This window comes from Porites lutea, chromosome 2, assembly GCF_958299795.1.
Source record: "Porites lutea chromosome 2, jaPorLute2.1, whole genome shotgun sequence".
Lineage (NCBI taxonomy): Eukaryota > Metazoa > Cnidaria > Anthozoa > Scleractinia > Poritidae > Porites > Porites lutea.
The window spans coordinates 23,366,816-23,380,372 of record NC_133202.1 but is presented as its reverse complement, the minus strand read 5'-3'; the positions used below and the strand labels follow the sequence as shown (position 1 = coordinate 23,380,372).

Below are 13,557 nucleotides of genomic sequence, written 5' to 3'. Positions count from 1 at the left end.
TATATATATATATATATATATATATATAAATAGATAGATAGATATATATATAGATATGTAGACTTGAACTAGGTCAAAAACATTAACTTGCTACTCAGAGTTTCATGCTTCATGAGAAGCAATCATCAGGCAACTGAAGTGTAATTTATGTCTGTAGGAGAAGTATTGCTTCTCATGAAGCATGAAACTCTGAGTAGCAAGTTAATGTTTTTGACCTAGTTCAAGTCTACATATCTATTCAAAGCTCTGGTAAACCCATTGAGCACTTTAGTTGATGATCAATTTGAATTTCGTCATTTCATTGTATATATATATATATATATATAAATTCGTTTTTTGAGTAGAACGTATTTCGTAGAGCGCTCGACTCAATTGATTGAGGAGCATCAGCTATAACTTCACAGAAGTTCAGGTTTCAAGAGCAATCATATGCGCATCGTTTTATTGCTACAGAACTGTTTCGTATGGTGCAAGGACCACACTCATCAGGCAATTTTGACGACTGAACTGTTGGAATTGGAAGGCTGGCAGCTAAAAGCGAAAATTTAAATGGTTGCTATGGTAAATGCGTTCAGGTTATATGAAACTGTTGAAAGGGTTGCTAAGTAACAAAAACATTATATAAGAGGCATTATCTGTCGTTATAAAAAATGTGATATAAGCGGGTTTTAAGCTACGTTACTCTAAAGTTTCCAAGTACATATCGGCTTCTGTGGGGGCATGAACTTGCCCCCCCATATATATATATATATATATATTTATTTATTTATTTATTTATTTATTTATTAAAAACTGAATCATTGGATAATGCAATTCTAACATTTTGATTGGCTTCGCCGTTATGGTATATGAGCTATTATACCATGCTCTCCATATATGGTCGGTGTACGCGTCAGTTTAAAATTGGAAGCTACAATGAGGGACAAAAGTGTTGGCACACTTCCGTAAAATGGCCCCTTTTTGCATAGTGGATATACTTATCCCATTCCCCTGTCTACCCCAACCCCTTCCCCCCCAAAATCAATGTTGAATTTTGGACCCTCAAGTCTTTTTTTTACTTCAGACAACATTGATTCGGGGGGTGAGGGGATTTACGGCGTTTAAAAAGAATGAAATAATAGATGAATTAAATGTTTGCTAAAAGCACCCGTTTTAAACAAGTGTGTCAACTACTTTTGTCCCTGATTGTCTGAAATATGTATCTGTGTTTTCCGGCTAGATTTTTGACGCTGCTGAATTTTTGTGCGATGACGTTACTCTATGGGCCAAATTGTTTTTTTTAGAAACAACAATTTGTAAAGTTTCGTCCTGATTTGTAGTATACGTAGAGTAAAATGTACGAAGCGTATGTCATCACTTAATCTTGTACTTCCGCGCGCGTTCCTGATACCCTGTGGGGTCGAGAGGAAATCATTTGTGTTATGATCAATGCCGTTGCAGCGGATGTAATGTTTTCACAAGTATTATCAATAGTGGAAAAAGGATGGAAACACTAAGGTGCAATGGAAATTGTTCTGGTAAATGATTAACTTAAGCGAATGAAGTACTGCAGAGTAACTGAGGGGACATGCATTATTTTTGACATTGACTTGTGCCATTAGTGAAAGGACGTGAACAATATACAGGTTATGAACCTCATAAATGATGGGCCAGCCGTTTGTGCTATGTCCTATATATAGATGTGTGTTTTTTTTGGAGACCTTTTCAAACCTAAGTGATCCAAACCTTTAGCGTAGGTAGGCGTCGAACAGGTTAGACCAGGTTTTGGAATGTACTTTTGTAATGATTTTAGATGACCGCCTGCCATTTATTCAGTGGCATAATTTTTTTATTGATGTTGGATGGACAACTATTTCATTTCCCAGCTCGTAAATCACAGAATACCAAAGAAATTGTTTTCAAGATAGACACACCAGTTTGCGTCATCGCCAAAACAGCAATTACTTTTGCCCAGAAGTTCACTTGATGACAAGGAAAGCGGGATAACATGTGATCAATGACGGCCGTGCGCTGGAAAATTTTCCTTTTTTATGCGCTAATTCCTCACGAAAGGCAAAAGAAGATTCCGCTATGTAGAAAGTACTTCGCAATACGTATTCTTGGCAAGAAAAATTCCAGCGATGTGGTGCAAATAAGGAGTTTCAACGGTTAACCACGAGAATACATATGGACATTAAGAGGTCATAACAGACTCATTTTACTTTTCGTTTTCCGAAACGTGGTTAACCGTTGTAACACGAAGGAAGCAGTGTTTTCCTCAGTTTGAGCTGTCGTTTTCTTTGAGAGTCAAATACCAGTTCACGTTTCAAAGCTCTCTTTTCATTTTCTCTGCCGACAATAGACAAAAACACAGGGTTTCGCTTGAGAAATACAGTCCAAATACACAGCCATATGCGCTCATGTCACGCTATTTGCGTTGCGTTATCATGTCACTCATGGTGTCACGAGGTGGGATTGAAAGTAATTGTTTTCGTGGACACTTGCAATGTTTGCTACGCTGTCCTTAGTTTTTTATTAAATTGGCCATGAATTTACCTTCACTTTTCCGTAGTTTCGATATTGAACGCAGTGACGGCCGCTCCGCACTAACGCTCCATATTTCCGTGGCCGGCCAGTGACTATCCCCACTACGTGTCAATCCTTACCCTACCCGTGATTGTTTGCGCCTTAACCATCGGATAAAGTGAAGAACGAGAAATATTCACTTTATTAAAAACATTTTCAGTACGCGTACCCTTGAAATTCATCAAAAGTTGTACATGTGCGCGAGTTTCAGCGTTAGTTTTTAGCTTGTAAACCATATCGACGTTAATTCTGGATATCGCAGCCCTTTTATTACGTCATCACGTAATTCCAATTGGCCCTATAATTCGGTCGTGAATAAGTCAATGTCACCCCCACTACCAATAACATAATTATGTCTTTGATTTCTTTAATTTCAGTTAAAATCAGTGTCATGCACGGCTCAACTTGTGTGCAGTAGCACAATTTTGCATTCAGACAATGAGGGACAAAAGTGTTGGCACACTTCCGTAAAATGGCCCCTTTTTGCATAGTGGATATACTTATCCCATTCCCCTGTCTACCCCAACCCCTTCCCCCCCAAAATCAATGTTGAATTTTGGACCCTCAAGTCTTTTTTTTACTTCAGACAACATTGATTCGGGGGGTGAGGGGATTTACGGCGTTTAAAAAGAATGAAATAATAGATGAATTAAATGTTTGCTAAAAGCACCCGTTTTAAACAAGTGTGTCAACTACTTTTGTCCCTGATTGTCTGAAATATGTATCTGTGTTTTCCGGCTAGATTTTTGACGCTGCTGAATTTTTGTGCGATGACGTTACTCTATGGGCCAAATTGTTTTTTTTAGAAACAACAATTTGTAAAGTTTCGTCCTGATTTGTAGTATACGTAGAGTAAAATGTACGAAGCGTATGTCATCACTTAATCTTGTACTTCCGCGCGCGTTCCTGATACCCTGTGGGGTCGAGAGGAAATCATTTGTGTTATGATCAATGCCGTTGCAGCGGATGTAATGTTTTCACAAGTATTATCAATAGTGGAAAAAGGATGGAAACACTAAGGTGCAATGGAAATTGTTCTGGTAAATGATTAACTTAAGCGAATGAAGTACTGCAGAGTAACTGAGGGGACATGCATTATTTTTGACATTGACTTGTGCCATTAGTGAAAGGACGTGAACAATATACAGGTTATGAACCTCATAAATGATGGGCCAGCCGTTTGTGCTATGTCCTATATATAGATGTGTGTTTTTTTTGGAGACCTTTTCAAACCTAAGTGATCCAAACCTTTAGCGTAGGTAGGCGTCGAACAGGTTAGACCAGGTTTTGGAATGTACTTTTGTAATGATTTTAGATGACCGCCTGCCATTTATTCAGTGGCATAATTTTTTTATTGATGTTGGATGGACAACTATTTCATTTCCCAGCTCGTAAATCACAGAATACCAAAGAAATTGTTTTCAAGATAGACACACCAGTTTGCGTCATCGCCAAAACAGCAATTACTTTTGCCCAGAAGTTCACTTGATGACAAGGAAAGCGGGATAACATGTGATCAATGACGGCCGTGCGCTGGAAAATTTTCCTTTTTTATGCGCTAATTCCTCACGAAAGGCAAAAGAAGATTCCGCTATGTAGAAAGTACTTCGCAATACGTATTCTTGGCAAGAAAAATTCCAGCGATGTGGTGCAAATAAGGAGTTTCAACGGTTAACCACGAGAATACATATGGACATTAAGAGGTCATAACAGACTCATTTTACTTTTCGTTTTCCGAAACGTGGTTAACCGTTGTAACACGAAGGAAGCAGTGTTTTCCTCAGTTTGAGCTGTCGTTTTCTTTGAGAGTCAAATACCAGTTCACGTTTCAAAGCTCTCTTTTCATTTTCTCTGCCGACAATAGACAAAAACACAGGGTTTCGCTTGAGAAATACAGTCCAAATACACAGCCATATGCGCTCATGTCACGCTATTTGCGTTGCGTTATCATGTCACTCATGGTGTCACGAGGTGGGATTGAAAGTAATTGTTTTCGTGGACACTTGCAATGTTTGCTACGCTGTCCTTAGTTTTTTATTAAATTGGCCATGAATTTACCTTCACTTTTCCGTAGTTTCGATATTGAACGCAGTGACGGCCGCTCCGCACTAACGCTCCATATTTCCGTGGCCGGCCAGTGACTATCCCCACTACGTGTCAATCCTTACCCTACCCGTGATTGTTTGCGCCTTAACCATCGGATAAAGTGAAGAACGAGAAATATTCACTTTATTAAAAACATTTTCAGTACGCGTACCCTTGAAATTCATCAAAAGTTGTACATGTGCGCGAGTTTCAGCGTTAGTTTTTAGCTTGTAAACCATATCGACGTTAATTCTGGATATCGCAGCCCTTTTATTACGTCATCACGTAATTCCAATTGGCCCTATAATTCGGTCGTGAATAAGTCAATGTCACCCCCACTACCAATAACATAATTATGTCTTTGATTTCTTTAATTTCAGTTAAAATCAGTGTCATGCACGGCTCAACTTGTGTGCAGTAGCACAATTTTGCATTCAGACAATGAGGGACAAAAGTGTTGGCACACTTCCGTAAAATGGCCCCTTTTTGCATAGTGGATATACTTATCCCATTCCCCTGTCTACCCCAACCCCTTCCCCCCCAAAATCAATGTTGAATTTTGGACCCTCAAGTCTTTTTTTTACTTCAGACAACATTGATTCGGGGGGTGAGGGGATTTACGGCGTTTAAAAAGAATGAAATAATAGATGAATTAAATGTTTGCTAAAAGCACCCGTTTTAAACAAGTGTGTCAACTACTTTTGTCCCTGATTGTAGCTGAGATTTTTTGTCGCGGAGGATAGAACAGCGCCCGAAGCAAATAGTTTTAATTCATTTGTTAGAATACTAGAAATGCAATTTCATGGAAAGAAAAAAGACAAAAACAAACAAAAAAGCCACAAGAGCTTGTTTGAAAGTTTGTCGAAAAACATATGAAAACACATGGAACTAAAGTACCTTGACCAGCTACGAAAGAAGACAAGTGTTGTTTCTTCATGATCGCGAAGCCATTCGCTGATCGAGTCACTCGCCGATAGATAACTGCGGCTTGTTTATCCGACATCAAGAATATAAATCACAAGTAACCAGCTACGAATACAGGCTATGCAGCCATTCACTAGAGCAATCGAGGCGGCAGTATAGCTTCTTTTCTCGTTCAGCAAAACCAGCTTGTGGCTTCAAACAACTTCATACCAAGCGACCGAGGTAATAGTTTTTCTCCGTTGTTCGTACTTTTATAACTGCACCGAAAATCCAAATTCACAGTAATTTCGACGGCTGTCACTTAAAAATTCTTTTCCTTTACATTAACTGCCAGGTTTTTTAGCTGTTCTGCTGTGTAAAATCCTTGAATCCCGATGAGTTTTTAAAAAGCTAATGCTCATCGCTACAATGTTTTGATTTTTCATTCATGCAGTCCAGGCGAATCCGTTTGCGCGTTGACAGTTTTGATAGACGTGTGACATGTGAATAGCGGAAGTCCCTTGTCTTTTCTGGTTTGTTCTAGTCGGGGAGATTCAGCGAGATTTTGTGGGCGTTTTTAATAAAACAATTATTCCACTCGCGCTTGTTGGATATGAGATGATTATAGTCAACTCGTATCATCTCATATCCAACGCGCCCTCGTGGAATAATTGTTAAATATATATATATATATATACACACGAGCGGATAGTAATTTAAATAAAAGAAGGATTTATGATTTAACCGAGCTATTTTGAGCCCCGCAAGTTCGGTACACGAGGTCTGTATGATAAATAGTACTGTTTCACCTCAGATGTAATGTATAAAAAGTATAAAAGGTTGGTTTACACCCCCCTCCCCCCCCGCCCCCCGATTTGTTGGCAAGATTTTGTAAAGTAAACTTGTCTAACGCATAAAAATTCGGCCTGATTTGTTTGCCAAGAATTTGTTTTCCAGGCCCAATCTATTGTGATCATGAGCCATTATGGCTCTTGAATGTGAGCGAAGATAATTGCTATTTTTTGGGTGTACATACATGTATAAGGCTATCAACTCGCTGTAAGATGTTTCACTATAAAATCACTTGCCTTGCCCTCAAAAGTCACATGAATGTGCCCTTAAGTTAACTGATTTGTGGACTACAAGTTTATTGTTTGATTTCAATTATAAATTTATTAATGGGAGCTTCGATTTTAGCCCTGGCTAAATCTACACGTTATTTGAACAAATCCCCTGTTGACAAAAGGTAGCAAAAGCTAATCTTGGCGTCCGTCTTTTAGTAAAAAATCTTCATAAAGAATCAGAGCCAAAAAAAAATCGAGACAAGGCTGAAAATCTTATTGAACCCTCGGACATGCGGGGACGTACGTGGAAAGGGGTTGGGGTGTGGTGGCGGTATGCCAGAATCTATTCTCTTCAATATGAGTTTCATTTATTCCTCGGCATTTCCGTAACATTTTTTGACAGTCTGTTTCTTATGGCTTCGAAAAATTACCGGCATTAGTGACACCAGGTGAAGTCTTGTTTGACAAAATGTGTTTTCAGACGTTTATAATAACCTCAAGAAATCTTGTTTGTCTTCACAGATCCCAAACAACGTCATTACCCATGATACGGAAATCATGATATAGATCACGTCACAGGCTATCTACGAAAAGATTAATGTTCTATAACACAGCAAAAATTCGAGGGGGTACTTGCTTCCCCAACCCCACCTCGTACAATTGTCGGGGGGGGGGGAGATTTGCGGGTACGCCCAAGAAGAAATAATACTAGTAGGAATTATGAGTTGAAGTACGCCATTTTTTTCCTCCACAGATACATGTTCTCCCTCAGTTCATTTCCTGTAACTTTCACTCAGTATCAGCCAGTCACACTAGAAGTGCAAAAAGAAACAAAGCACCCAAATTGGAATTTCACGGGCCCGGGAGCGGTTTCAGAATCATACATTTCGAAACATTTTCCATTGTCTGAAGATTTTATCATTATGACCTTGCTCAAGCTGACTTAGTTTAGATTAAAGTAAGACAAGCTTAAAGAAAAAGTCACTGAAAGTTTTCTACTCTTCTGCGGTAAAGGAAACGTAACCATGACCATCTTGACAGCCTCCTTTAATCACTTTCCATGTGCTGTCGGCCTTGTATGACCCACCTCCCCCTGCCACCTTGTCAGGGGCTACTCCACCCCCTGAATATCCACCTCCTCCCCCAGGGAAAAGACCACAAGCTCCTCCTCCACCAAACCCACCATCACAATTCGTAGCACCTTCTCCACCTTGACCCAAAGAAATTCCCCCTTTACTGCAATGCAATTCCCCGCAAAGCTTTCCACCTTCAATGCAGCCCCCGTTATTAAGATAACCAGCCCCAGCCCCAGAGTCTGGTATATGAGCTGCACCTAGAGCTCGGCAAACCTTACCACCACCCCCGTTAGTGCCTCTCGTGTCATCGGAACCACTGCCATCCGGTGAATCATTTCCAGGTAGACCATCTTTTTTTCCTCCACCACCTCCTCCACCAGCCACAATTATATTTAATTTATTCGGTGAACGATAAACAAACGTTCCACCACCCCCACTGCCTGGGTGACTTCCATCCTGTGTTGATCCCTTTTGTCCCACCAGTATGGCTAACTTCTCTCCCTTTGACAGTGTTATTATGCCGCTGACTTTTGCTCCTTTGCCTCCTTTCTTGGGCGCAATTCCGTCCCCTCCTGATGCTCCGCAAGCTTCTACATGGTACTTTCCTGCGATTGGCACCTGCCACTCCTGGACACCGTTCGTGACTTGTACCTCCTGGAGTAGAGTGCCTTTATATCCTTCAGCACTAACTGGACCATTTTTTCCTGTGGCCCCCAGCGTCGTGAAGTTGTACCACCCTAGTTATGAACCGAAATTTTGTCAAAACTTGGATTACTGTGCTTTTCAAAAACACGCGAACTCTGAAATTTAAAAGCCGCCTTCACCATTGCGTTTTTCGCTGCCGTCAATCATAGTTTTCATCACAAACAACGAACCTTGAAACACTGAAACAAACAAAACGGATCGAAATCCACCCAAAACAAATCACAAACCATGACCTTTTGAACCCGTTGAAGTAAAATTATGTCTTCTAAGAGGTCAGTTTAAGATGATTGACGGCAGCGAAAGTGAAAAACGCAAACGTCAGTTGGCTTTTGAACTTCAGAATGCGCGTGCGAGTTTATGAAAAGCGAAGTACACCCAAATGTAGGATGATTTCGGGGGATGAGGTGGAAGAATTCACATTTGTGATTTGTAACGCATTGAAGTAGTTAATAAAGCTTACGGCCCGGTGGGCCACCTGCAACGCGAAAGGCTACATCAAGATGTAACCAGCTAATTATTTTTAATAAAAGGCGACATGAATTAAGGGTGTATTGGTTTCAACATTTTTTTGAGTTACAATTTTTCTAGAGGATTAAGCCATTACCATTATAAAGTTAAAAGGGATAACCAAATACAAGATATTGGTGATTGACGGCCTTTACTCAATCATTAGTTTCTGTTTCTAAATTTAGCAGTCTCTGATCTATGATTTTATTCGAGGTGTTTTTGAGGGCAAAGAAAAAGAAAAACAGTTTTATGTTCGATCAATCGAATTCCTTTTCCCGTTATGAGATAAAAACAAATGAACCTACAAAACAACGCAAAGCATGTTTCAAAACAGGAGCCTATTTCGTGTCGCAGCTACTTAGAACCCAGGATCCCTCTTGCCTAGTTGTGTGTTATGTTACTCTTTCCCATTCCTTGAGACTAGTAGAGTGATCGTTAAGTAGTCCATTCGTTCAAAATTCAGTGCCTTACATTTGCCATGATTTTTTTTTCCTTTGAAGCCAAAGAAAATCATTTCAATAGTAGCTTTTTGAATGGTAAATCCAACACGAAATTCGTGTAAGAAGGGCAATCTAATACAACACCATCAGTTAACTTAATTCTTCAGTCGGTAAAACGATGTCTTTGTTTTTGTTTGTTTGTTTGTTTGTTTGTTTTTTTCTGAAAAACGAGGAATATGCTTCAAACGTAACCGCCCTGCCTTTTAAGAAATGGAAAATGTCTCTAAGGCGAGTAACGTTTCTTGTTCTTTCAATGATAACCCGTTTGATTTTCTTGCACCTTTCCTGAGCAAAGTTGTAAATAAAAACTGCAACGAAACAGGGATGAAATGCTTACCAGAGGGGAGTTCATTTGCAAATAACGAGATTTAAAGAAATTTATACTCACGTTGACGGTAAACGTAAATTTGTACCAAGAGACCAAGTTTTACCTTAACTTGTACTTTTCTGTTAATTAGTTTCACCCCAAAATTCGTAGCTTCACGTTAGTTTTATCTTTTATCTTTTTATCTATTTTAAGAAATTCACCACTTGAATCTGACGTTTGCCGTAAATGTAACTCTAAATCTCTCTAATGTAAGATCCCACGCCGTCAAGCTGTGAAAGAACTTTTGCTAGCCCGCAACCGATTCTGAAATGAAGAGCTTCCACGCAGGCTAAGGATAAATAACGCTAATTATACTCACTGTTTTTTGTTTCGCAAAATTTCCCAATCCACTGGACACCACACTCGCATTCATATTCTTCGTTTATTTTTACGCAAGCACCATTGTTTTGGCATCCAATCCATCGACATGAGTCATCCTAAGATAAAATTTGGAGATACACTGAAAAGTCGAGATTAAAATCATCACTATCCCGGGGCGTCTATTTCATTCAAGGGGTCCAAGTGGGGGCGTTTAATAGATAGGAAGCGTTTAAAAGACAGAGGCGTTTATTCCCAAAACTGTAAAAAGCACAGCAGAAGTAATATGCTTTCGGAAAAAAATAATATTATCAAGAGAGTTTAGCTTTAAAATAGCGGAATATCCAATCCACCAATTGTTATTTCTAGGTCATCAAGAGATCCATATCGCTCTTTCAAATCCCAACACCGATGCCAGAATCATCGCTCAGGGTTTTTGTGTTGCCATTGTTAGTCTATCCTTACTCTGAACTTGACATTGAACAATAGAACGAAATACACAAAGCCCTGTAAATCAAGCAAGAAGCTGAATGTATGAAATGATTTTGCTCCTTTTTTCCACTTCTTAGTATTTTAGAGTACAATTCTCATACGGGGGCGTTTAGAAAGAGGCGTCTAATACAATTTTAAGAGCGTAGAGGTGGTGTCTATTAGATAAGAGGCGTTTATGTGGAAAAAAGCGTTTATTAGGTCATTTACGGCATATTTGGCGAGCCCCTTTAGATTCCATCGCAAATTCACGATTGAGTTGTGGAATTGGCTAGAGCGCCTGGTAACTTTCGTTGGACTTCACTGGATTATAATTCTATCAATGTAAAATTTCAGAGTTCCTGGTTGTTAAATCTAAATAGAAAATAGGAGATAACCATGCATTTGAGATAGGGGTAACATTAAAAGATCGAAATTTAAACTATAAATGGAACTTTCCTCAAAAATGAAGTTTATTACCTGCGAACGACTTCAGATCCTATTTGCCTTCCCCAAGATCTACTCTTCCCATAAAATATCGACAATATTTTCCCGAAAACCTCCATTTAGAAACATTGTAAATCCGGAATATTAACGAAGTGCAGAATCATATACACGCGAGCTAGCTAAATGGCGACACTGCGTCACAATCATCAAAAATGTGTAAATATGTGCAATTTCTTTCTTTCTTTTTTTTTTTCAAATCAATTATTTTTTGAAAGCAGGACAGATTTAATTTGGATATAAAATATTCTTTTAGTCTCTAACTCCTGACTACCGCAGCGCGAGGGCAGAATGATATTTTTTTCCAGCTTCTTATCGGCTAAAAAAAGAGAACTATTTCCGTTAAATTTTTATATTCTAGTCAAACTAAACAATATTAATTCAAATACGACGTCTATTTTGACTGGTACAAATGCAGTTTTTTAAATTAAGATAATTAAACTAAATTTATTAGTTATGAAAGTCAAATATTTGTTTTCTTTTTTTCTTATCCACTTAAAAAATCCGTGATAAAAAAGAGCATTTATCATCGCGATTTTGAATCAAATTGACACACAGTGAAAGGGCTGAGTTTCACGTTTATCACTTAAATTTTGCTTTCTAGTCAGAAACTATATTTACGGAACTACAGAATGTTTTCGACGCTATTTTCTTTGCACTTTAATGGAGCAAATATTAAATGAGCATTTGGAACTTTTGTACTGAAATGGTCCCTAATTTTCACCCTTTCATTTACCCTTTAATTATCTTTTAGAAAGTCATTGTGGCAAAAAGGTTGTCATATATCTTTGTTTTGTTTTCCAGATATACTTCAAGATACATGTATTTAAACTTTTTTGTTTTAGGCCCAACTGTGTGATCCGTCTCCATGCTGTGCGTATTTGATGTTCGTGGATGGATTGGAAAAAAGGTTTGCGACAGAAAGCCTTAATTTCTAACCTCCTCAGTTGAAATTATATTGAATAGATGTTGTAATCCATAATTAGTCAAATTTCAGATGGGGTTCGTGGTTGTGATATCTGCTAAGTTCTGAGCGGGTGACAATAAAGGTCTCATTAAAATTTGGAAGAAAAAAAACACCGAATAATTTAATTTCCTATTCAACGTATTTCCGATATGTGCCATTTTCATTTAGCCCTCTTGTCAACCTACACCGGTTGTGAATAACTGATCTTGTTTATATTCCCTCTCTTTTAAAATAGAAACTAGGCGAGTTTAAGAAAAAGAGTTATTTTAATGAGATTCAGGTGATATTCTAGGCGATCGAGTTTCTGCAGATTGCTAGGATTTTTTTTGCAATAAAGTTCGTTCTTTTGACTCCGTAAATGAAAATCTCTCTATTACTGCGAATTTACTCTACCCTTTTTTAAAAATGGAATCGATGAGAGTGGCCAATATAAAGCAAATAATTGTGTGCATGACAGATTGTGTGTCCGTCCAGCGATCATTAAAGTTTCACTAACATAAATTTATGTGGTTTAAAAATATAATGTGTAACTTGCCGTTGGAACATGAGACCAAGAATGGCTGAGGTAGTCGAAATGAAAAGAGTAAAGCTTAACTAATGCCTGGGACACACAGGTGATAAAGAAAAACTATACAAAACGGTCAGTTTGTTGATTATCACGTTAGATCCAGAGCTATACTGTTACAAATTCTTTACCCTAACAATATGAATCTAAGACCATCATAGACCGGCTGTAATACTACCTATGAAGCTGTGAGGGGTAAGCAAAACTATGGCTTCCACTTTTATGGAACAACAGAATATAAGTTTGAAAAAGTACAAACAGCTGTGATTCATAATAACTTTACGTCCTGAAACCCGCAGTGTGGCTAGAGCATTAGCATCACCGAGACTTAAATCATCTTAGAGAAAGGTAAAGGGCCCTAAAAATGACGCTTAAATAAAAAGAAAAGGTAAAGAGGGACAAGAATAAGCAATGAAATAAAATTAGATATCAAACTCACCATATTGTCTCTTGAGTATCGAGCGTACAAACTTCCAAATTCATAATGTAAATCCTTTTCCAAACTTATCAGATCCAATGGGCTTTCAGTGTTCAACTCACATGTGCCTTCTTGTCTGGCACCATGTACTCCAGTTTCTTTGAAGTTTGTTGAGTCGCATCTTGGGTTCCTGAGGCAAGCTTGAGTGCATGATATCTGGCTGGGGGTGACATGCCATTTAAAAGAGTATCCCTTCAATCTCGAGTTTTCCTTCGTAAAAATTGCCCCTGGGAACGATGTTTTTGTTGTTGATAAAGCCTCTCTTGAGATCAAGCATAAGTAAAGAGGAATCGCATAGGAGAGCATTCTCAAAAGCTAAGTCGCGGCTACAGTGTGAGATGCTTTAAAATAAAGGTGCAGATTCGATGAGCACCTACTTCGTCATTTATCACTCTGTTAGAAATGTTGTTAGGAAATGAATGCTGCTGTCTATCCGCTGAGAAGCGCTCAGCTGCGACCGAGGGGTTTATCAAAACACTAAAAAA

The 13,557-nt window shown here is 38.6% G+C and overlaps 1 protein-coding gene across 1 annotated transcript; it reads right to left on the bottom strand.

The window, feature by feature from the left end:
* Positions 1-7,483: 7,483 nt before the first annotated feature.
* LOC140925861 (uncharacterized) lies at positions 7,484-13,245 on the bottom strand. The gene is made up of 3 exons (XM_073375708.1): positions 13,135-13,245; positions 10,092-10,209; positions 7,484-8,430 (listed from the first exon to the last, which is right to left on the bottom strand). The coding sequence occupies exons 1-3, from the start codon at positions 13,243-13,245 to the stop codon at positions 7,613-7,615; spliced, it is 1,047 nt and encodes a 348-aa protein (XP_073231809.1). The 3' UTR covers positions 7,484-7,612.
* Between the last annotated feature and the right edge of the window lie 312 nt (positions 13,246-13,557).